This window comes from Esox lucius, chromosome 11 (assembly GCF_011004845.1).
Source record: "Esox lucius isolate fEsoLuc1 chromosome 11, fEsoLuc1.pri, whole genome shotgun sequence".
In the NCBI taxonomy this organism is placed as follows: domain Eukaryota; kingdom Metazoa; phylum Chordata; class Actinopteri; order Esociformes; family Esocidae; genus Esox; species Esox lucius.
The window spans coordinates 39,571,111-39,594,686 of NC_047579.1; the positions used below are offsets into that span (position 1 = coordinate 39,571,111).

Consider the following 23,576-nt stretch of genomic DNA (forward strand, 5'->3'; position numbering starts at 1 on the left):
CTAAAGCACTACAACTAAGTGAACTTCTGGATGAAAAAAACAAACATGAAAACACCCATCGGTAAAAAAAGAAATGTATTTCCCCCCCAAACAAGTAAAAGCAACCACAAATGGTAACATTGACTGAAAAGCAGAAAACATGCAAGAATCCTAATGCTTCTCCAGTAGACAGAGTCAAAACACCTAAAGGGGTACAAATGAGCCAACATAACGTGTATACATATATAACATGTAACATGTGTACACACACACACCTCTTCTGGTCCTCAACTACAAAGGATGTACAAGTTAGACTTGTCATGTAAAAATGAGCAGTAAAGGCCAATGCAAAAATAGATTCTAGGGCAACATGTTCTACAAGCGGTCTTCTGTACCTCAACAGTTTTACTTTAGCCACATTTTATCAGTTAAACCAATGTTAATTCAAGTTTTTCGCTACGATGAAGTTGAATTAACAACCATCATTTTATCAAGATGGCTATTCCAAAAGAAGAGTGAATCATCCTTCAATTTAGCCAGAAAAAGCAAAACGACAAACCAAACTTAACACAGTCGACCCCAGTAAGGGTCAGAGATCTTTAATTAGTAGCTCATTTTAAAACAACAGGTCCAAAACATGGCAATGTCAAAGTCAGAGCTCATAGGGATTAAGTCTAAAGGCAGAATTAGCATCACTGGAGAAATTATCATTCTTACAAGTGCCTGGGCAGAAAACATAATAAATTTATTGTTTTCAGTTGTGAGAAATAAAACACAAGGATGGATACAAATTCACATGCCTGCTGACACCTTGGATACAATTACTTTATACCAAAAACCATCATAAAAACTTTGTATTTACTTTGAGTCATAATATACACTATGCCGGGGGTCTATCAGATATTTAAAACAGGGGTAAGGTAAAAATGTACATGGGAAGAGATGACAAGAGGGACAGAACGTGTGGGGTTTATGGGGAATTAAGCTTGAAGCTTCCTGCTGAAGAAGAGTTAGAAGACCATTCCCATCATCAACCTTCTTATAGATCACCTGTTTTCTGATATGTTTCAGCCTGACAGGAATGTAGATCACACCCATCAAGTCTTGTTAGCTCAGGGTATAAGACTTAGGTTACACTGATGCGGCACGACCAAGCCAGAAGCTCCAGAACCATTTTGACCTCTCTACATCACCTATGCCTCTTACAAACCAGTCCTGACTGTAGTGTGAACATCCCAAACACGCCAACATAATCCTTCTTCCCCCTCAGTCACGGACCAAATAAAAACAAAACTATGTTCACATTATATGATAATGATATTGCAAGAGAAGGCAGGTGGCAGCACTTAAGTTTCTTTAAAAAACAATTTGAAAAAAAGAAACAGAAAGCGCTGCTTTGCACTGCTAGTTGCTCGATGACAGAAGTGTAGGTACAAACAGAATATTCTGATTATGAATCAGTTGAAACATTTAACATGAAGAAACTGGAGGTCAATGTTAGTAATTTCAATTGAATTATTAGAACTTTCGTTGCATCACGGTTTTGAACTCTGACCGTTCCATCATTGTAAACTCCGCTGCAGTAGTAAAACCTCACTAATGAGAATCATCATGACCAAGAGCCTTTGAAAAGACAAAACCGAAAAAGGAGCTGGTGATTTTCAAGCAAGTGTTCTGAAAAGAATATTGCCACTTTCGAAGCAGATAAAACCTTCAAGTGAAATCTAATAGTGATAGAGACTTTCTTGGTTAATTTGCCGAACCCCCCAGCACCCCGCAAACCAACCCATGTAGGCCAAACCACCTCCTTGACAAGTCTTCCCATCATCCCTACCCTCTGTCAACCTCTGTTTTAGTTTCAACAGTCCGGGTTTGCAGAAAGAAAGAAATAAGGTTTAGAAACAATTGAGCTTCTGTCCCACCCCTCCACCCTAAACCCCACCCTTCAAACCCCACCCCCCTCCTCATCCTGGACCTGTGGCTAGTTCTTGTCATCCTTCTTTTCCTCCTCCTCGGTGGGGTAAGAGTGCCACGTCAGACGCTCCTCGTAGAAGGAGATGACAACCTGTGGACACTTAACATTGGCTTCCTTGGCCGGCACCAAATCTGCCTCGTCGCTGTTTTTCCTGCGGAGGGAGTACAGAACAAGGGGGATTTGAGGACAAAGCCTTCTCAACCTCAGAGGCCCAAGAATGTTAGCAACAATGTCAGCATTAAGATGTTCTGCAGGTTTTACAATTACACACATCTACAGATAAAGGCTAAACAAACAGGGTCAACAATGTATCCTTTGGGGACTCACAAAGCCAATCCGCTCAGAACTCACCATTTCATCAGGAACATTAGCTCTCCACTGGAGTCCGTAGCCCCAATGATGCGTTCAGGGTCCAATCCACGAGCAAAGCCTCTTGGCTTTTCCGCCTGAATGTGAGAGAAAGGAGAGAAGTGGGTGAAGGTTCAGTACAGGCCTCTATGGACAGCATATCGGGAGTGTCTGTTAACATTCTGGCAGTTTCCCGTCGCACCTCCTCTTTCCTCTTTTTGGGCTTGCTCTCCTCGCCCACCACGTCAGTGTCCGATTCCCCCGCTTTCCTCTTGCCAGCCGACTCTTTCTTGTCACTTTCTTTCTTGTTGTGATGATTCTGCATGTACTCAGCAATCAGGTCAGGGCAGTCCAGATTGTCTTGCGGTTCCCATGTGTTGTCCTCACTGTGGCAGGTTAAACAGGGCAACAGCTTGAATTTCGTTACCGAAACAAGCCGGCGCGAACGCAACAAATGTGCACAATAAAATTCTAAACAGCCCCTTCTTAAGCACACATGTGCACCAAACACTGTGACAGGCGTTATTATCGTTCACTTACTCCGAGAAGCCTTTCCATTTAAGCAAGAACTCCACACGTCCCTTCACTACCCGTCGGTCCAGCACCTTTTCCACCACATATTCCTCCTCCTCTTCCTCTACCACCTCCTCCACCTTCTTCTTGGCTTGTTTCTTCCCTGCGGTCGCCGCCAGCTTGACCTCGTCCTTGGGGGCCTCTACTGGAAGGGCGCAGAGCAGTTTGGTTAAACTCCCAAACATAGCAGACATGTAAACCAAATTATTATACGGCGGCTTCGTATAGTGTTCAGACCCCTTCACTTTCTTCCTATTATGTTGTGATACAGAGTTAGTCCTAATTGATTGAAAATAAAACATTGCCATCAACACACAATACCCCATAATTACAAAGCAAAAACACTTCAGAAATGTATGACAATTTATTGAAAAGGAACTGACCTCTATTCTGCTCCATTCACCCATCCCTCCATCCTAACCAGTCTTCCCGTTTCTGGCGCTGAGAAGTATAAGCCAGGTGACGAGTGGTACCTTGCTTTCCCCCAGCTAGTATTTTTCAGGACTTACCATAAATCTATGCATTGCCAATTCTATACCTCAAGTTCCTTGGACTTCATGGCTAAGGACTTGCTCTAAAATGCACTGAATTTTGGACCTTACATAGAGATGTATATAACATTCTAAATATGAACACTTATGAACAGTTGTTCAACTGTCAATAAACTGGCACACATTTCTAAAAACATGCTTTTGTTATGCTATTACAGGGTTGTGCGTGTAGATGGATGGCAAACATAATTTAGTCACAAATTAAAACTTCAACAAGAAAATGAAACCACAGTGAAGACACTGCGTTATGGTCAGTTCCTACAAATACTGACAGGGTTTGTCAAAAAAGCAGGATTATGTTGGATTTCCAGCAGCAGTGCCACCAAGCAGTGAGTACCTTCATCATCAACCCTGTTTGCAAAGTCTTCCTTCATTGCTGTTCATGAACTGCAGAAGACCTTGCCGAGTTGGGCTCTCCGATGAAGCCTTCACTGTCCCTCTGTTGCCAAATCACTACTGTCAAGTGTTCCTTTGTGCTGCCTGGTTATCTTACAATCGGGCTTGGTAACTCTGACCTAAATCACACCAAACCATTGCGATGGAAATGTGTGTCCCTATCTTCCAACTGACCTTATGGATTAAATGTGCAAAGTCTGGTTATTAACTACAGCTTTACTGTAGGTTGAACCTCATTTGCTAATCTTAGATGAGTTCGGTATGCTCCTGAAGGAGTTTTCCAGTACCCGGTAAGGGGACTTGACCCAAGGGTTAAAAATGTCAAAGACATGCACACTCTCCTTGAGAGAGATGCACTAACATGGCTGACTTTAAGCCCAAAGGGTAAGGGTTGAACCTTCTTAAAAGCTAAGGGCACAGCCGCTACTGTCCATGGGATATCTGGAAGAGTTGGGACCACATGGTGTAAAAGATGACCGTCAATTCAAACAGGCACAGATGAGTCCAGCGTGGACACAGTACACGTCATCTTGTCGGGAAGGGCGGCAACAGAACTTTCTAGAGGTCCAGAAAAACAAACCACACAAAACTAAAACACCAGCTTAGCCGAGGTCTGCCGCAGCCGACAGGTACACCGCCCGCCCCCAATAACATTCATAGGTACAGAGACAGTGGAATACAGTGTGCATTAGAAAAGAGTTGAGCTACACCTTCAGCGGCAACACCAGTAGTGACAATGGGCGTCACATCGCTAGAGGGCTCTGTAGCAGTAGCGGTAGGCTCGCTCATATTCGGGCCGGGAGAAGGCTGCGGAACCAGCTGGTTCCTTGTCAACGTCAACCGAGCTAAACAGGGTGAGAGGTGGGGGGGTTACTCAGGCATGGGTGGAGGGGAGGCGGGTTGGGGGCATTGGTCATTTTGGTATCAGAGAGAAATCACAAAAGGCAGGAGAGAATTGCACTGGTAAGAACATGTGTCATTCAGTGGGTAAACGGTTACTGACGTTACACACCGCTACAACGTACTGAGGCACATGTAGCAGTTTCTACTGACGGAGCCGGCATGCACTGATTGTACTGCAATTTGACAACTCGCACAGTTACACAGAAAAGCCAAGGCTGAAATCCCCATTCCCAGAAATACTGCTTAATAATGTATGAGTAGATATCGTAGCCTAAAACTAAATAGAATCCCGGTAGTTGGCACATCTTGAATACTTCATGCAGAGAGTAGGATTTGGGGGATGTCCAATTTGGGCTGTAGCCTTGATGAGGTGGACCTTAATACGAGTTGAAACACCTCAGAAGTGCAACAATTTCGATCACACCACCAATCACAGGGTGAACAAACATTAATTTAAATAGGATCAGTTGAAACTTGTTATTTAGACATCAATGGACAGCTATGCCACAAACAGTCAAATCAACTAAAACAGATGCATATACTACAACAGATGGTAAGAACAAGGGAGTCTGAAGTCCGATCCTATTATTCTTTAACTAGCTGAGGGGCACAGCCACTAGTATTGGTCCATAAAAATATACCACCTCACCTCAGTGAGAAAAACACCACTTGCATGAAAACACTGATTCAACAGGCTAGGATACGATAATGTTAACGACACACATATAATGCAGATGAAATCATAAACAACAAAAATAGGATTTACACATTTGGTGTAGTTGTCAAATAATAAAGTGTGTGTGGGTGTCACATTTGATCTACGATTTGGCGATTAATTTCAAGTAATACTAAGAATGAGGTCCTTTCTGATTGCATTGCCCTATTCGGTTTGTATTTCGTTTTAATGCAAGTCGCAGTTCGCTGGTTTCTAGAATGTTCTTTTGTAATATAAATTAATGAAGGCTGCTCTGAGAGGGTAATATAGCCATGTGCCAATCGAGCAGATATTTGACTAATAAGGAGTCCTTTCTTTGTTGCACGACGTTTCCTCTATTTTTAGAGTAGCCATTTCGATGAGCCACATTCCTGATGAAAGGGGGCGATAGAACGTACCAACCGAATCGTCTCGTTATAACAATGCAACAATAGCATGCCACCTTAGTGTAAAATAATGACGATGTAATTAACCCGCAAACGGTATAGGAAACACACATACACACCCGTAATTTTTTAGCCAATACGTTCACTGTGCAATGAGCCGTCCTTGTTTAACATGGTGGTGCTAGGGGTTTTTCGCTACAGTTCTCGAGACCGTATGAGTCGTCCATGTTGACCTGAATCATGGCATGAGCAAGCAGCACGAACTCGCGCGAAAACAGTGCAACTGTATATTCAAAACAGAATCCGCATGCAACAATATAGTTCACAAGGTTGACATTTCAGAGCAAAAATTTCGTCCCACTGAAGTTTATGACGCATTGTGCATACCAAAAGGTTAATGTGGGGGGGGGGGGGGGGGGGGGGGGGGGGGTACAGCGACGTGATAGCTACAGAGCAAAAAGCTAATGGTAAAGTAACCAGCCACTTACCTTCACAGAATGTAATCTAATGAATGAATTTAGACGGGAATTGAGACAATTTTTTCAAATTAAAATCACCGGGATACAGATGGGTTATTTAAAAGGATGTATGCGCTTATCCTACGTGAATAGGAGCGTGTAAAATTTACTTAAAACGACACTCTTCTCGTTTTTGCGTAAAGCTAGTACAGACAAAAGCCATGCATCCAGTGCCTCCCTTGTACCCGCCAACTCCGTCTAAGCGTGACTGCGCAGCGTGTTGTTATAAAGGCATCATGGGAGATGAAGTTATTATAGCTCATTTTCTATCTTGATTTTCCCCATTATTGACACACCATATTCAGATGTTTTTATTAAAAACGGTAAGAAACAAAAGTTGCAATACTCGCACAGAACACATAGTCATAATTATACTTTTACTATGCAAAAAGAAGTCTCAAGCTGCTTTAGTTGTATACACCATATTAGATACGGGTGTTGTCAGAAGTGCTCTGCACTGTTCAGTGCTTTTCAAACAAAGTGCACAAAATAAAAAAAAGAGTGCTTGCCAATTCTCAATGCAAGTTTAAAATTTCAGCTCGCAAAAGAACTGGGCTGACAAAACAAAATCATGATGGTGGCAGCATTATGTTTTAGGGATGTTTCCTCATCGTCAGAGACTGTTCAGAATAGTGCAAAAAATATGAATGGAAGAATGTACTAAAAAGTCCCAGAGGCAAACATGTAGGAAAGCTTGAAACTGGGACAGAAGTTAACATTTCCGCGTGACAGTAACCCAAAGCACACAGCCAAGGTGGTTGGGAAAATTTAAATGTCCTTAAGTGGCACAGTCGGAACACCGACCAGAGTCCATTCAAAAATCTCTTGCATGACTTGAAGACTGCTGTCCATCGACTCTCCCCAAGGTATTTGACAGAGCTTAGACAACTTTGTTAAAGATTTGTCAAATATTGCCAAGTCTACAGGTGCAAAGTTTGTAGAGACCTTAGAATCGTGGAGATAATTACAATATTTTTTTTTTCAATATGATTTCACTTCATAATGAAAACAAATCCTTGTAAAACCTTTATTATGAAGGAAAAGGAACATTCTAAGCAAATCTGGAACATCGTTCTTCAAAAGGTCCTAAGCATTGAACATCCCAAAGAGCACAGTATTGTCAATTATTAAGAAATTGAGAGAATATGCTACAACTGTGAATCTGCCAAGCAAAAACTGAGTATGCGGTCTAGAAAGGCACTAGTCAGGGAGGCCACCAGGAGGCCTATGGCAACTCTTAATAATGAGTTACAGTATTCCATGGCTGAGCTGGTAGACACTGTGCATACTGCAACAACAGCCTGGCTGCTTCACAGAGACTTCATGAGACGGTGGCAAAAAGAAAACAACTAAAATTCAGATCCTGGCTAGAGTTTGCCAGAAGGCATGTGGGAGACTCTGAGACCAAGTTGAAGAAAATTCTATTGTCTGATGAGACCAACATGTTGCGTTTCCATTATCCTGAGAACATCTTTCCTACCTTAAAGCATGATGGTGGCAGCTTCATGCTATGAGGATGGTTCGCTCTGCCAGGACCTGGAAATCTTGTGAAAACAGAGTGCAAAATGGATGCAACAAGATTTTGAGGAATCCTGGAAGAAAACCTGGGCAATTCTGCAAAACACCTGGGACTTCGGAGAAGGTTCATCTTCCAGCAGGACAAAAACCCCAAACATACTGCGAAAGCAACACTGGTGTGGCTTAATAAGAAAAAGGTTAATGTTCTGGAGAGGTCCAGTTAAAGACTTGAAATCAATGAAATTGAGAATATGTGGAAAGAGTTGAAAATGTATGTTCACCAAAGGTCCCCATCCATCTTAATGGAGCTTGAGCAATTTTGCAAAGAAAAATGGGCCAAGATGGCTGCGTCTGGAGTTGCAAGTATTTGATACACTGCCGATTTTGCAGGTTTTCCCACTTACAAAGCATGTAGAATCTGTCATTTGTATCATAGGTACTCTTCAACTGTGAGTGATGGAATCTAAAACAGAAATCCAGAAAATCACATTGTATGATTTTTAAGTAATTAATTAGCATTTTATTGTAAATTAACTTAATATTTGGTACAGAAACCTTTGTTTGCAATTACAGAGATTATACACTCACCTCAAGGTTTATTAGAAACACCTGTTCAATTTCTCATTAATGCAATTATCTAATCAACCAATCACATCAATGAATTTAGGGGTGTGGTCCTGGTCAAGACAATCTCCTGAACTCCAAACTGAATGTCAGAATGGGAAAGAAAGGTGATTCAAGCAATTTTGAGCATGGCATGGTTGTTGGTGCCAGACGGGCCGGTCTGAGTATTTCACAATCTGCTCAGTTACTGGGATTTTCACGCACAACCATTTATAGGGTTTACAAAGAATGGTGTGAAAAGGGAAAAACATCCAGTATGCGGCAGTCCTGGGCGAAAATGCCTTGTTGATGCTAGAGGTCAGAGGAGAATGGGCCGACTGATTCAAGCTGATAGAAGAGCAACTTTGACTGAAATAACCACTCGTTACATTTGTGAAGCCACAAAACGCAAAACCTTGACGCGGATGGGCTACAACAGCAGAAGACCCCACCGGGAACCACTCATCTCCATTACAAATAGGAAAAAGAGGCTACAATTTGCACAAGCTCACCAAAATTGGAAAGTTGAAGACTGGAAGAATGTTGCCTGGTCTGATGAGTCTCGATTTCTGTTGAGACATTCAGATGGTAGAGTCAGAATTTGGCGTAAACAGAATGAGAACATGGATCCATCATGCCTTGTTACCACTGTGCAGGCTGGTAGTGGTGTAATGGTGTGGGGGATGTTTCCTTGGCACACTTTAGGCCCCTTAGTGCCAATTGGGCATTGTTTAAATGCCACGGCCTACATGAGCATTGTTTCTGACCATGTCCATCCCTTTATGACCACCATGTACCCATCCTCTGATGGCTACTTCCAGCAGGATAATGCACCATGTCACAAAGCTTGAATCATTTCAAATTGGTTTCTTGAACATGACAATGAGTTCACTTTACTGAAATGGCCCCCACAGTCACCAGATCTCAACCCAATAGAGCATCTTTGGGATGTGGTGGAACGGGAGCTTCGTGCCCTGGATGTGCATCCCACAAATCTCCATCAACTGCAAGATGCTATCCTATCAATATGGGCCAACATTTCTAAAGAATGCTTTCAGCACCTTATTGAATCAATGCCACGTAGAATTAAGGCAGTTCTGAAGGCGAAAGGGGGTCAAACACAGTATTAGTATGGTGTTCCTAATAATCCTTTAGGTGAGTGTACATTTCCTGTAGTTCTTGACCAGGTTTGCACACACTGCAGCAGGAATTTTGGCCCACTCCTCCATACAAACCTTCTCCAGATCCTTCAGGTTTCGGGGCTGTCGCTGGGCAATACAGACTTTCAGCTCCCTCCAAAGATTTTCTATTGGGTTCAGGTCTGGAGACTGGCTAGGCCATTCCAGGACCTTGAGATGCTTCTTACGGAACGACTCCTTAGTTGCCCTGGCTGTGTGTTTCGGGTTGTTGTCATGCTGGAAGACCCAGCCACGACCCATCTTCAATGCTCTTACTGAGGGAAGGAGGTTGTTGGCCAAGATGTCGCGATACATGGCCCCATCCATCCTCCCCTCAATACGTTGCAGCCATCCTGTCCCCTTTGCAGAAAAGCATCCCCAAAGAATGATGTTTCCACCTCCATGCTTCACGGTTGAGATGGTGTTCTTGGGGTTGTACTCATCCTTTTTCTTCCTCCAAACACGGCGAGCGGAGTTTAGTCCAAAAAGTTCTATTTTTGTCTCATCAGACCACATGACCTTCTCCCATTCCTCCTCTGGATCATCCAGATGGTCATTGGCAAACTTCAGGCTTGAGCAGGGGGACCTTGCATGCGCTGCAGGATTTTAATCCATGACGGCGTAGTGTGTTACTAATGGTTTTCTTTGAGACTGTGGTCCCAGCTCTCTTCAGGTCATTGACCAGGTCCTGCCATGTAGTTCTGGGCTGATCCCTCACCTTCCTCATGATCATTGATGCCCCACGAGGTGAGATCTTGCATGGAGCCCCAGACCGAGGGAGATTGACCGTCATCTTGAACGTCTTCCATTTTCTAATAATTGCGCCAACAGTTGTTGCTTTCTCACCAAGCGACTTGCCTATTGTCCTGTAACCCATCCCATCCTTGTGCAGGTCTAAATTTTATCCCTGATGCCCTTACACAGCTCTCTGGTCTTGGCCATTGTGGAGAGGTTGGAGTCTGTTTGATTGAGTGCGTGGACAGGTGTCTTTTATTCAGGTAACAAGTTCAAACAGGCGCAGTTAATACAGGTAATGAGTGGAGAAAAGGCAGCTTCTTAAAGAAAAACTAACAGCTCTGTGAGAGCTGGAATTCTTACTGGTTGGTATGTGATCAAATACTTATGTCATGCAATAAAATGCAAATTAATTATTTAAAAATCATACAATGTGATTTCTTTTTAGATTCTGTCTCTTACAGTTGAAGTGTACCTATGATAAAGATTACAGACCTCTACATGCTTTGTAAGTTGGAAAACCTGCAAAATCGACAGTGTATCAAATACTTGTTCTCCCCACTGTATTTAATTGAAAGTAGTACAAATTTAAAGTGATGAGACTGAGAAATGTTATTGTTTATGCCCATGTTTAATTTGATGCCAGCAGCACGTTTAGAAAACTTTGGGTCAGGGCCATGTTTACCACTGTGTTGCATCACCTCTTCTGTGTAAGTGTTTGGGATCTGAGGAGACCAACTGCTGTAGTTTTGATAGTGGAATGTTGTCCCATTCTTACTTGATATAGGATTGCAGCTGCTCAACAGTTTGGGCTCTCCTTTGTCGTATTTGTAATTTCATAATGAGCCAAATGTTTTCAGTAGGGGACAGGTCTGGTGTCAGGTTTTCGAGGCCTGAACCCAGACGCATACCGGACACAGGAAGTAAAGATTATTTACTGAAAACAGCCAACAACAATGGTGAGATACGTGAGGAGGGGTTGGGGTGAGGAGCAGGGTCGTGGTGCGGAGGTCCAGGGTCCCAGGTAAGTTAAGTAGGTGAGTAATCCATGTGGCGTGGTGAAACGTGTCCGATATCCCAGGTGACTGGTGCAGGTGAGTATCCAAGTGACATGGCAGGGCAGGTCCGGGAATCCAGAAAAGACATGTGAATCTCCCGGTATGTCTGGGTACGGAAAACAGAACCACGAGACTGGTACAAACAGGCAAACATGAAATGACAAGGAACAAACGAAGCACGGAGTTAAGCTGGTACGCAGTAAACATACTGAGGAGACTTAATGATCCAGCAGGGACGGGACGTCAGGACTCCTAAATACCGCTGGTGAAAAGCAGAGCAGGATCAGGTGAGTGATTGAGGAGTCGTAGCAGCTGGGACCAGGAATCACCTCAGTGCTGATGTCACGCCCCCACACTCAGTGCTCGGGAGACCAGAATGGACAAACAAGAAACACAGACAGAATCAAGCGCACAGAAGAGACACTCATTCAGCAACGAGACCAACTAGAAACACAACTAGAAATCATGTTACGGAGGAGGGGTCATGACAACTGGACTGCAGGCAGGCTAGTTATCACCCAGACTTTTTTACTACAGAGCCATGCTGTTGTGATATGTGCAGAATATGGTTTGGCATAGTCCTGCTGAAATAAGCAAGGCCTTCCCTGAAAAAGACCATGTCTGGATGGCAGCATATGTTGCTCCAAAAGCTGTATATACTGTTCAGCATTTATGGTGCCTTCACAGAAGTGCAAATCACCCATGCCATGTGCAATAATGCACCCCCATACCATCACAGATGCTGGCTTTTGCACTGTCTGCTGATAACAAGCCGGATGGTCCTTCTCTTTAGTCTGGAGGACATAGCATCCATGATTCCCGAAAATAATCTCACATTTTGATTCGTCAGACTCCAGGACAGTATTCCACTTCTCCTTCTGTTTCTCAGTTTCAACATTTGATATGTTGTCTTAGTACTATTTTCTATTGAATAAAGGGTTTAAATGTTTTGCACATCATTGCATTGTGTTTTTCTTTACATTTTACACAGTGTCCCAACTTTTTTGGAAACAGGGTTGTATTCGGGGGTTTCATGGATCAGAACAAAGACCCAACTGGTCATTGATTGGCTCCGTGAGACCAGGTGTCTGTCTATACGGCAGAGATGGTGCCAATGATTCTTGGGTTGAGGTGGGTGGTGGGAGGTGAGACCCTTGAGAGTGGTGGTGTGTTCCGACTCAGGGGCGGTGTTAGGCAGCTTACAGACCGGAAGGTCAGACAGAGGTGACTTGTTAGTTGAGATGATGGTGTTGTTGTTGGGACTGGAGAGGATGGGTGTGGTGGTTCGGTTCTGCCAGGTGCTGGCTCATGTTGGTGTGGAGGGTAATGAGGGGGCTGATAGATTGGCTAGGAGTGCATGTAGGAAGGAGAGAGTGGGTGTACAGGTACCGTTAGGACGGGGGGAAATTAAAACATTGATAAAGGGGGTAGGTGTTGACTGTTGGCAGAGGAAGTGGGAAGGGAGCAGGAAGGGGAGAGGATATTATGGGGTGCAGTGGACAATGAGGATCAAGGTGAGAAATATGGTGTGTAGGAGAGAAGAGGTGATGTGGTGTCGACTACGGTTAGGGCATACAGGACTGAACGCGTCATTGAAGGTCGTAGGTAAGCATGAAACAGGGTTGTGTGATGGGTGTTGAGTGAAGGAAACGGTTGAACGTGTGTTGATGTATTGTGAACAGTATGATGTTGAGAGGGAGAGGTTGTATGAGAAGGTTAGAGGGGAGGGGAGGAAGTGGGATGTAGAGGGGTTGCTGGGGGGCGGGAAGGGAAGTGGGATGGTAGCTACGGCTGTATGTCGATTTCTCAGGGCTACAGGTCTGAGCAGGAGGATATAGGAAAGCCAGGCCGTGAGCGGCCTCACACTCCGGTACGGTACGTGGCGGTATATGCACCTTCAATGGATGCGAACAGCCATTAAGTTAAGAGAAGAAGATGATTGGCTCCGTGATCCAGTTCTGATGTTCACATGCCCATTGTAGGTGCTTTCCGCAGTGGACAGTGGGATTGTTGACGTGCTGTACGCTGCCTGCTGTTACCTACCTGACTACCCACCAAACTTTTTCAAATTTACTCTATATAAACTAATTGGTCAAATTCAACTTCAAGAGTTTTACCAACGCCATATTTTTTATCTATCTATTTATTTATCTTTTCTACACCGGGACTCTTTTTGGACATAATTAACGGAATTACTCACCCCTGAACACCCGACGCTAAGTATCAAATGTCTTCAGATGCAAATGTCAGGCAAGGATTATGTTAGTGTAGAAATAAGAAAAACTGTGTCTGTGCCACCAGGAACAAACTATAGTGTTGTTAGCCTAACCCCGGCACAGCTCCTGCAGTCGGGCAAGAACATTCTCTTGGTCAGCATGGGAAGAAATGCTGTTGACCAGTTAAACCTGAGTCATTGCTAAATCCAACTGAGACTTTCAACAGGTTTTCTCCACTGGAGTTGGAGTCAAGGCCCGAGCCGTCTTCCGAGGGGAATGATCGGCAGGCATTTTCTACTGTTGGCCCAGAATAACTGAAAACTTTTTCATCGGCGATTAGACTAAAGAATCAGCTGCTCATGCACTGTTTATCAGGGGGCACCGACAAAGCCGCAAATCTGGGGATGGTGCTAGTGAAGACTGAAACTGACAAGTATAGAGAGTACAGATATATTGTTATTCACGTTGGCACCAACGATGTTAGGATGAAACAGAGGGAGTGTTGCTAATATTCATGACAGTAAATTTACTCTCAAACACATCACTGATTTTCATTCTTTTGAAGTTTTACTCATGAAAGTTAACCAGGCTGATAAATCATTTTACATAGCTACTATTTACAGGCCCCCGGGCCATACACAATGTTCCTCAATGACTTTCCAGAATTCTTGTCTAACCTTGTAATCATGGCAGATAGTATTCACATTTTTGGCAATTTCAATATTCATATGGAAAAGTCCAATGATCCTCTTCAAAAAGCCCTTGAAGCCATAATTGACTCAGTGGGTTTTATTCAGCATGTCTCAGGTCCGACAGACTGCCACAATCACATCTTAGATTTCGTCCTGTCACAAGAAATAGATATTGTAGATCTAATAATTTCCCCCCAAAATCCTGGATTATCAGATCACTGTCTTATTAATTTACCGTTAAAACAAGAAATCCAATTGCTCCACAAACAATGAGTTTCAAAAGCCGTACTATAAATTATCGGACTACAAATAGATTCCTTGATATACTTACAAGTTCGCTCATCAACGACAGAGTAAATAAATCCGCAAACGATCAAATCGAGGATCTAATCTCAAAACTGCAAAATACTTTATATACGGTTGCACCACTTAAAACAAAAGAAATACGCAACAAGAAACTTGCTCCCTGGTACACAGACAATATTAGAGCACTCAAGCAAGCCTCCAGAAAAGCCTCCACTGAAAGTGGCGTTCCAACAAGTTGGAAGTATTCAGACTATCCTGGATATACAGTACACTACAATACCGAAAATCACCAACATTTGCTCGATCAGCTTATTTCTCCAACCTGATTGAGGCGAACAAAAACAATCCAAAATTACTCTTTGATACAGTTGCAAAGTTAACAAAAAAGCAACGCTCAACAAGTGAAGTGGGTCTTCACTTTAGCTCTAATGAATACATGAACTACTTTGATGAAAAGATCATCACCATTAGAAAACAAATAACTGACTCCTCCTTAAATAGTTATAGTCCCCAAAATCTCAATTGTCCTGAGAATGTCCTGAACCTCCCTGACCAAGTGTCACTTGAATTTTTTTATACCGTATCACTCGACACATTCACTACATTTGTAATGAGTTCTAAACCCACAAATTGTCAGCTAGATCCGATTCCAACAAAATTACTTAAGGAGCTATTTCCTGTGCTAGGTCTGCCAATGTTGAACATAATAAATTGCTCCCTTTTCTCCAGATGTGTACCAAACTCACTAAAAATAGCTTCCTTCTCTTAGAGAGACTGGAAACCCATATTGGGCTACGTGGACATGTTCTAGCCAGGTTTAAATCTTATTTATCTGAAAGATATCAGTTTTTTAGTGTGGATGGCATATCCTCTGACAAGTCAAAGGTTGTTTTGGTGTTCCTCAAGGGTCGGTTCTGGGCCCATTATTGTTCTCACTATATATACTGCCTCTGGGTGATGTAACCCGGAATCACAATGTCAACTTTCACTGTTATGCTGATGACACAGTTATATATTTCAATGAAGCATGGAGAAGCCCAAAAATGAGCTACTTTAGAAGCATGCGTTTCAGATATTAGGAAGTGGATGACAGAAAATGTCTTGCTTTTAAACTCAAGAAAAACAGAAATGCTCATTTTAGGACTCAAAAAACAAAGAGCTTTGTTAGCAGATCTCACTGTGAACATCGACGGCTGCATGGTCGTATCCCAAAAAACTGTAAGAAGCCTCAGTGTTACCCTTGACCCTGACCTCTCCTTTGATGAACATATAAAATATGTCTCAAGAGTTGCTTATTTTCATCTTCGAAACATTGCAAAAATCTGAAACTTTTTATCAAAAACTGATGCAGAAAAACGAATCCATGCTTTTGTTACTTCTAAACCAGATTACTGCAATGCTCTACTATCCGGTTACCCTGACAAATAAATAAACTTAAATTAGTGCTGCACATGGCTGCTAGAATCCTAACTAGAACAAAAACATTTGAACACATTACTCCTGTACTAGGCTCTTTACACTGGCTTAGGGTTAGGGCTGATTTTAAGGTTTTATTGTTAACCTATAAATCAATACATAGACTTGCTCCTACTTACCTCGCTGAAATGATCCAGCCATACATACCTACACGTAACCTACGATCGCAAGATGCAAGCCTTTTTATTGTACCTAGAATCTCTAAACAAACAACCGGAGGCAGGGCCTTCTCTCATAGAGCTCCACTACTGTGAATGATTTACCAATCAAGGTTAGAAATGCAAACTCAGTGCAAACATTCAAGTGCTTACTAAAGACTAATCTCTACAGCATTGTCTATGATTAGGTTTAGCCTGGCCCGGGGCCGTGAAGGTGACCAGAAAGGCTTGATACTGTCCACCTTTGCAGTCTTGCCAGGTGGGCTCTCATCGCCACTGGGATGCCCTCCCTCCAATGCTTCTCGGGGGCGGAGTTACTGGCTTGTTGTTGTCTCTCTGTTGCGCACTTGTGCAATAGGCTCTGTGCACAAGTGTATGGACGAACTTCCGCTTTAGCCAGATGTCGGCATATCATTTTCCGGTTTACTTAAGGCGATCACCCGCGTCGCCCAAAATTTCAGTTTTTACTAGATGTCTCCAAGACCTGCCTAAAATAAGCATTAGTGATGTCCATCGAATTGTTGATGCCTGGTCCCCTGCTCCAACAAGCAAGCGGAACAAGGGATTCAAACTCTACGTATCGAGTTATCTGCACAAATACGAGGGTAAGTAGTTTACTGTGGTGTGCCGGCCGGCTATCGGCTAAGCTAGTTAGAGACGTGTTCCTTTTTAGTGTAGTATTAGGCAGGACAATAGAACGCATACAAATTCACCCTTCGTCCCCATAGCAAGTGAATTGAAACAAACCTTCGTTCAGCCTCTTCTAACCTGAATGAAGCTTAAAATTCCATAGCCTCAAAAAAGCACCAAAACAGGTCTCCTCTTTTATTTTACTACTGTAACCTCATTTCACAACGAAACTGAAAAATAACAACTGGCATAGGAAGTAAACATTTGGTCCTATATGGTATTCATTGCGCTTAAAACTGCTAAGTGGAAGTATATAAAAAAATCGCCTTTTCTGACTATTTCTAGTCTTGCGTTTTGAAGTCATTGAATGGCGCAAGCCAAATTTTATTAAAAAGAGGACATTCTCCTGATTAAAATGATGCCCCAATTGTACCTTGAAACTTAAATGAGTCACGTACATTATATTTCATTTTTTTCCCGTACAACAGCATCACTCATCTTGTTGTGAGTTTAGGTGTTGACTAATGCGGATGAGTATTAGTAAGTAAACCGGAAACTGCAATACCGACTTCTAGACAAACGTGGAAGTTCGTCACTACGCTGGTGCACAGTGTCTATTGGGCTGTACTCTGCTGGCAATACTCTGCCCTCATTCAGGGTGGTTGCGTTTGGTGGGTGTCCCTTTGGTTGATGCTTGGCAATGTGGGTGGATTGATTTCCTGGCTGTTGGGCCCTGTCCGGGGCCTCCCCCAGATAGGGCCACATTATCGTCGGACCCCGTGTCTCAGTCCCAAGGTCTTACACTGCTATATTATTGTGCTGGAGGAGTAGGGTCAGTTCTCCTTCTCCACTAAGTTCTCCTTCTACACTATACATCCTTGTTGATATGAGGAATGCATTTTCTGAATTTTCCTGGTCTCCTCCCATCTTAAACTTATGAGGGCATGAGGTCCTGGCCCACATCTGCGTAGTACCTGGCTGTACCGTTGTTGTCCCGGTCCAGAGTCCTCCTGGTTGTGTTGCAGATCGAGACGACGCCTGACGGTTGTGTTGCAGATCGAGACGACGCCTGACACCTCCCCCTCCCCCGTGTTGTCCCTTTCTTTGTCCATCAAGTCATTCTTCCGACCTGGACTAAGTTTAAATAGTCTCTAGACTCAGCCTACACGCATTTATTAATTATTACAATTATAATCTTAATATGTTCACCTGGCACAGCCAGAGAGGACTGGTCACCCCTCTGAGCCTGGGTCCTCTCTAGGTTTCTTCTTACATTTTGGCATTCTTAAAGAGTTTTTCCTAGCCACTGAAATTCAAAACTACTGTTGTTTGCTCCTTGGGGTTTAAGGCCAGTTGTTTTGTAGAAGCACTTTGTGACATCTGCTGATGTTAAAAGGGTTTTATAAATCAATTTCATTGATTGGTTGATGGATGGACAGCCTACTCAAAGTGGAGAGCTGGCAGGTGTGTGGTACTTGATTGCGCGATCATACTGTACATAGCATTGTGAAGTTAAATGGCTCAAATAGAATAAATGCAGAAGTTAAGAATATGTCTGGAATCATTAATAAATGTATGTTTTTTTGTAGGTAATGGTCCGGCTTTCGGGACTAAATCTATGCAGATGGGTTGGGTTGTGGGATATAATCCATCCTCTTGTCAGTATTTGCATGGTTCTTGGAACAGATGTAACCAACTTGGTTCAGGTGCGGCTCCAGAAAAACTATCCTTGTAGGAGTCTATAGCACACAACATACATTTCTGGTTCGACAGCGCTGCTTTTACAACCAGTGGCCAGAAGCTGCCTCTGCATCTTTAATCGTATTGACACAGAGATGGAATGAGCCTGTGAGTGTTTCTGGACACTAGGTAGACATTTTAATTTACGGTATACTATTTGTTTTTGTAGTTCTCTAATTGATTTGAGTGTGTGGCAAAGCAGCGAAGGTCAGGCAGGATGACAAGTGGTGTGATCATCCCCCCTGTCTCCTGGGGCTTGGTAATGGATGTGTTCCAGAAATACATAAAAACACACACACACACACACACATTAACACACAAACACACATCTTACACCCCATTTTACATGTACGCAAACGCACTAACACAGTTGTTGTGCGCATCAGAAGTACGAGTAAGTGGAGAGAGGACGGAAATCGGGGAGGGGGCAGTCAAACCAACAAGTTCAGCTCCATTAACCAATAGCAACCCCTTTTAACAGGATACACATTATTCACCTGGCACCCCCATGTCAATTGCAAGGAAGGAGGAGGTGACTTTGGACAAAACTTTCAGCAAAACCCCACTTTGTTTGTTCATACGGTTGATATGACAACCCTTCCCAAAAATGTTCATAATAACCTGGTGAAATGTCCAGCTGTGGTTCAGTCATTGGTGACTGAGTTGTAGTAAGTATTGACAGTGGTAATATTGAAATTGTACTGGAGTAGTGCACCATGTTGCTTTTAGTTGCACAATGTTCTGTTTAAAACATTAGAAAAAAAAATCTCAGAAGAAGGAAAAACAGGTTACCAAAAAGAAGGAATAAGTTGTGAATGGGAGAAAACCAGTGAAATTTTAAAAAACAAGGTTGAGGAGACGTTTCAGACATGACTTACACAGTGGAAAAGAGGACCGAGGTTGAGCAAGTGAAATCTCCCCCCAGTGGGGTGTGGGGAGAGGATGGGGGGAGTGAAGGTAGGGGAGAGAGAAGGGGTGAGAGAGGGCCTCTCTCGGGTAATGTTGAGGAAAGAAACCTGATCAGGTTTTGGAAGAGAACAGAAGAGGAGAGCACATAGAATTCATCTTGTGTCTCTGCAGCGTGGTTGTCCTAATTACCTCATTACTCAATGGAACCAGTGGCCCTGTCTGAGAGAGAGATGGTGGGGGGGGGTTAGAAAGAGAGACATGGCAGAGAGGGAGAGAACGAGAAAGAATGGGTCACAGACATAGAGAAATAAGAGAGAGGCGAAGAAAGAGAGACAGTGACGGATTGTAGAACAAAGTGCTCAAAGAACTCCACGCACAGGGTTAACAGCATTCTGTGCACATTTTCTCCCATTGACAGATCCATGTAAATTAATTCTGAAAGAATCAGTCTGAACGGATTTGAATTCCCTATCAGGTAACGACCAGCAGTGTTTCGTACTGTTGGGTTTTTCGTTACCCTTTATGTCACAATCTAGCAGGTGTTAGCACATTTTGGATTTTGGTATGGTAGGGGATTTCCGCCCCACATGCTGGCCCGCTACATTGTGAAAAGCCAGGGCGGAGAACACGGTCTCTGTTCCACTACTCATTCTAGCACGTCTTTCATGTCACATTATGATCCATACTGAGGCAAGTGCTTTGAACACAGCAGAGGTCGTATCACCTCTACAATGGGGAGAGTAACATGCAGAGCTGACCAAACAAAAACCTTGGTTGTAAAATGTCTATATTCTTAACGAGAGATATTCTATTACATGTGATTCAGATCAACACTGAGTGGTGTAGGGTTTGTTCCCCCGATGGACAAGGTCAACCTAGTATATCACTTTGTCATTACATTTTACATTTTAAGAATTTACGAGACACTTTTATCTAGAGCAACTTATGGTTAGTTCATGCATTATCAAGATATGACAACACAGTAGTAGTGAGTACATTACTCGATTAATTATGTGTCGTCAAAAGTCAGTGCTGGAAAGATAACACTCCATATGAAGACAAAACATAGTAAGTGTAAGTTCATCGAGGCAATGGAGCGGGTTGCGGTAGTTATTTTGGGGCCTCCTTGAAAAGGTAGGTTTCAGATTTATTTTTGAGAAGGGGCAGGGAATCGGAAAATATATATTTCTAACAGGGTGTGAACCCTGAAATGTAAGCTTAAGGCTTTTTAGATGGGGACAGTAAATGGAAGAATGATTTACTTATGGTGTAGTGAAATGTGTATGAGGTATTCAGGGTATATGTTATCCTTTAAATATAATTGGTCATTACAGCAATTTGCCTGTGTATTAACTACATACATATGAAAATGAGGTAAAATGTACATTATCGTTCAAAAGTTGGGTTTAACTTAGAAATGTCCTTATTCTCTACAGATTTATTCTGTTTTTTACCATTAAAATTGATCAGAAATACAGTTGGACTTACCTGATTGTGGGGGATGGGCGAGCTTAGTTATCTGAGGTAGTGAGTGACACTGAACATGAAATATAATAAATAAGCATCAATAGCTTACTTTAAACCATGTCTAAAATATCAAAGACCTCTGGTATCCAGGGAAGAAAAAGAAGGGGAAACTCGGGATAAGGACAGAGGTATTGTCTAATTTAGGGTGACCAGACGTCCCGGTTTGCCCGGGACTGTCCAGGTTTCAAGCTGGGTGTCTCGAGTTTTGACAAATATCTGTAAAACACTAAAATGTATCGGTTTCCACCATTCACTACCAAACTGTCTCGGTTTTCACCACAATAATAATAATACTGTAATGTTTACACATACGATTCGGAGGCAAACAAACAACTGCGTAGAACTGTGTAGCAAAGCAACAATTCTCTTTGAAGCTCAACGCACCCCCCGTTCCACCAACCAACACTTTTTCTTTCAAGTGTGCGCCACGTACCATCCAATGTCTACCTCCGGAAACCAGGCATGGGCCCACATTATTTTAACATCTTAGCTAGTCAAGCCCTGCTTGTAAAAGTACATCAAAATGCTTTTCTTTCCTATCCCCTTTTGCATTTAATAGTTGTAAACCTTTGCATTTTCATTATTGATTAGTCTTATAGTGGAGTGTATCTAGTGGAGTTTAAGTATCTAGGGGTCTTGTTCACGAGTGAGGGAAGGATGGAACGGGAGATTGACAGACGGATCGGTGCAGCTTCTGCAGTAATGCGGTCGATGTATCGGTCTGTCGTGGTGAAGAAAGAGCTGAGCCGCAAGGCGAAGCTCTCGATTTACCGGTCAATCTACGTTCCTACTCTCACCTATGGTCATGAGCTTTGGGTCATGACCGAAAGGACAAGATCCCGGATACAGGCGGCCGCAGGGTGGCTGGGTGATCCCTTAGAGATAGGGTGAAAAGCTTGGTCACCCGTGAGGAGCTCAGAGTAGAGCCGCTGCTCCTCCACAGCGAGAGGGGTCAGCTGAGGTGGCTTGGGCATCTGTTTCGGATTCCTCCGGAACGCCTTCCTGGGAAGGTGTTCCGGTCCCGTCCCACCGGGAGGAGACCCTGGGGAAGACCTAGGACACGCTGGAGGGAATGCCTCGGTCTCCCGGCTGGCCTGGGAATGCCTCGGTGTCCCCCCGGGAAGAGCTAGAGGAAGTGTCTGGGGAGAGGGAAGTCTGGGCATCTCTGCTTAGACTGCTGCCCCCGCGACCCAGCCCCGGATAAGCGGAAGATGATGGATGGATGGATTAGTCTTTTATTTATTATAACAAACAGCATGACTGAAAAGTTCTCATTGAATACATGTTTTGTGCATGATTGCTAGGTTTAATTACTGTTGCTATATGTGTTTAGGCCATAATGTGTCTTAGGTGCTAGTATTATACAGTTTCACCATCAGCAGCTTTTATATTATTATAATGTAACACCCAATGGTCACGTACACTGATCAGCCATAACATTATGACCACCAGCCTAATATTGTGTAGGTCCCCCCTTTGCCGCCAAAACAGTCCTGACACGTCAAGGCATGGACTCCACTAGACCTCTGAAGGTGTGCTGTGGTATCTGGCACCCAGACGTTAGCAGCAAATCCTTTAAGTCCTTTAAGTTGCGAGGTGGGGCCTCCCTGGATTGGACTTGTTTTTCCAACACATCCCACAGATGCTCGATTGGATTGAGATCTGGGGAATTTGGAGGCCAACTCAGCACCTAGAATTCGTCGCTGTGATCCTGAACAATTCCTGAACCATTTTTGCTTTGTGGCAGGGCGCATTATCCTACTGAAAGAGGCCAATGCCATCAGGGAATATCGTTGCCATGAAAGGGTAAACATTGACTGCAACAATGATTAGATAGGTGGTAAAGTGTCAAAGTAACATCCACATGAATGGCAGGACCCAAGGTTTCCCAGCAGAACATTGGCCAAGCATCACACTGCCTCCGCCGGCTTGCCTCCTTCCCATAGTGCATCCTGGTGCCATGTGTTCTCCAGGTAAGCGACGCACACGCACCCAGCCATCCACGTGAGTTAAAAAGAAACATGATTCATCAGACCAGGCCACCTTCTTCCATTGCTACATGGTCCAGTTCTGATACATGCCCACGGGCCAGCCTTCACTCCCCACGTGCATCAATGAGCATTGGCCCCCCATGACCCTGTCGCCGGTTCACCGCCTTTTCTTCCTTGGACCACTTTTGATAGGTATTGACCACTGCAGGCCGGAAACACCCCACAAGGGTTGCAGTTTTGGAGATGTCACTTGCAGCCTAATATATATGACAGGTGCCATGATAATGGGATTATCAGTGTTATTCACTTCACTTTTCAGTGGTCATATGTTATGGCTGATCGGTGTATGTTGTTAACAATATACATTATCTCCAAAAAGTGAGTACACCCCTCACATTTTTGTAAATATTAGATTATATCTGTTCATGTGACAAAACGGAAGAAATTTTACTATGCTACAATGTAAAGTACTGAGTGTACAGCTTGTATAACAGT

General features: G+C 43.3%; 1 protein-coding gene across 4 annotated transcripts; it reads right to left on the bottom strand.

The window, feature by feature from the left end:
• Nucleotides 1–58: 58 nt before the first annotated feature.
• cbx1a (chromobox homolog 1a (HP1 beta homolog Drosophila)) lies at nucleotides 59–6,497 on the bottom strand. 4 transcript variants are annotated; one of them, XM_010874636.4, is made up of 6 exons: nucleotides 6,315–6,497; nucleotides 4,533–4,667; nucleotides 2,843–3,017; nucleotides 2,505–2,688; nucleotides 2,306–2,400; nucleotides 59–2,105 (listed from the first exon to the last, which is right to left on the bottom strand). In XM_010874636.4, the coding sequence occupies exons 2-6, from the start codon at nucleotides 4,609–4,611 to the stop codon at nucleotides 1,961–1,963; spliced, it is 678 nt and encodes a 225-aa protein (XP_010872938.1). In that variant the 5' UTR covers nucleotides 4,612–4,667; nucleotides 6,315–6,497; the 3' UTR covers nucleotides 59–1,960. The 4 variants fall into 4 exon arrangements, with proteins under 4 accessions (XP_010872938.1, XP_010872937.1, XP_034151493.1 ...); XM_010874635.4 differs by having other exon boundaries at nucleotides 2,843–3,020; nucleotides 6,315–6,495; XM_034295602.1 differs by lacking the exons at nucleotides 4,533–4,667; nucleotides 6,315–6,497 and adding an exon at nucleotides 3,764–3,815.
• Nucleotides 6,498–23,576: the final 17,079 nt, after the last annotated feature.

Excerpts from the sequence above, each read along its gene's own strand:
- cbx1a (XM_010874635.4), bottom strand. The coding sequence starts at position 4,611 with ATGAGCGAGCCTACCGCTACTGCTACAGAGCCCTCTAGCGATGTGACG. Across the intron at positions 3,021-4,532 it reads TACTGGTGTTGCCGCTGAAG|TAGAGGCCCCCAAGGACGAG; the intron begins GTGTAGCTCAAC and ends GCGCCCTTCCAG. Across the intron at positions 2,689-2,842 it reads AAATGGAAAGGCTTCTCGGA|TGAGGACAACACATGGGAAC; the intron begins GTAAGTGAACGA and ends AACCTGCCACAG.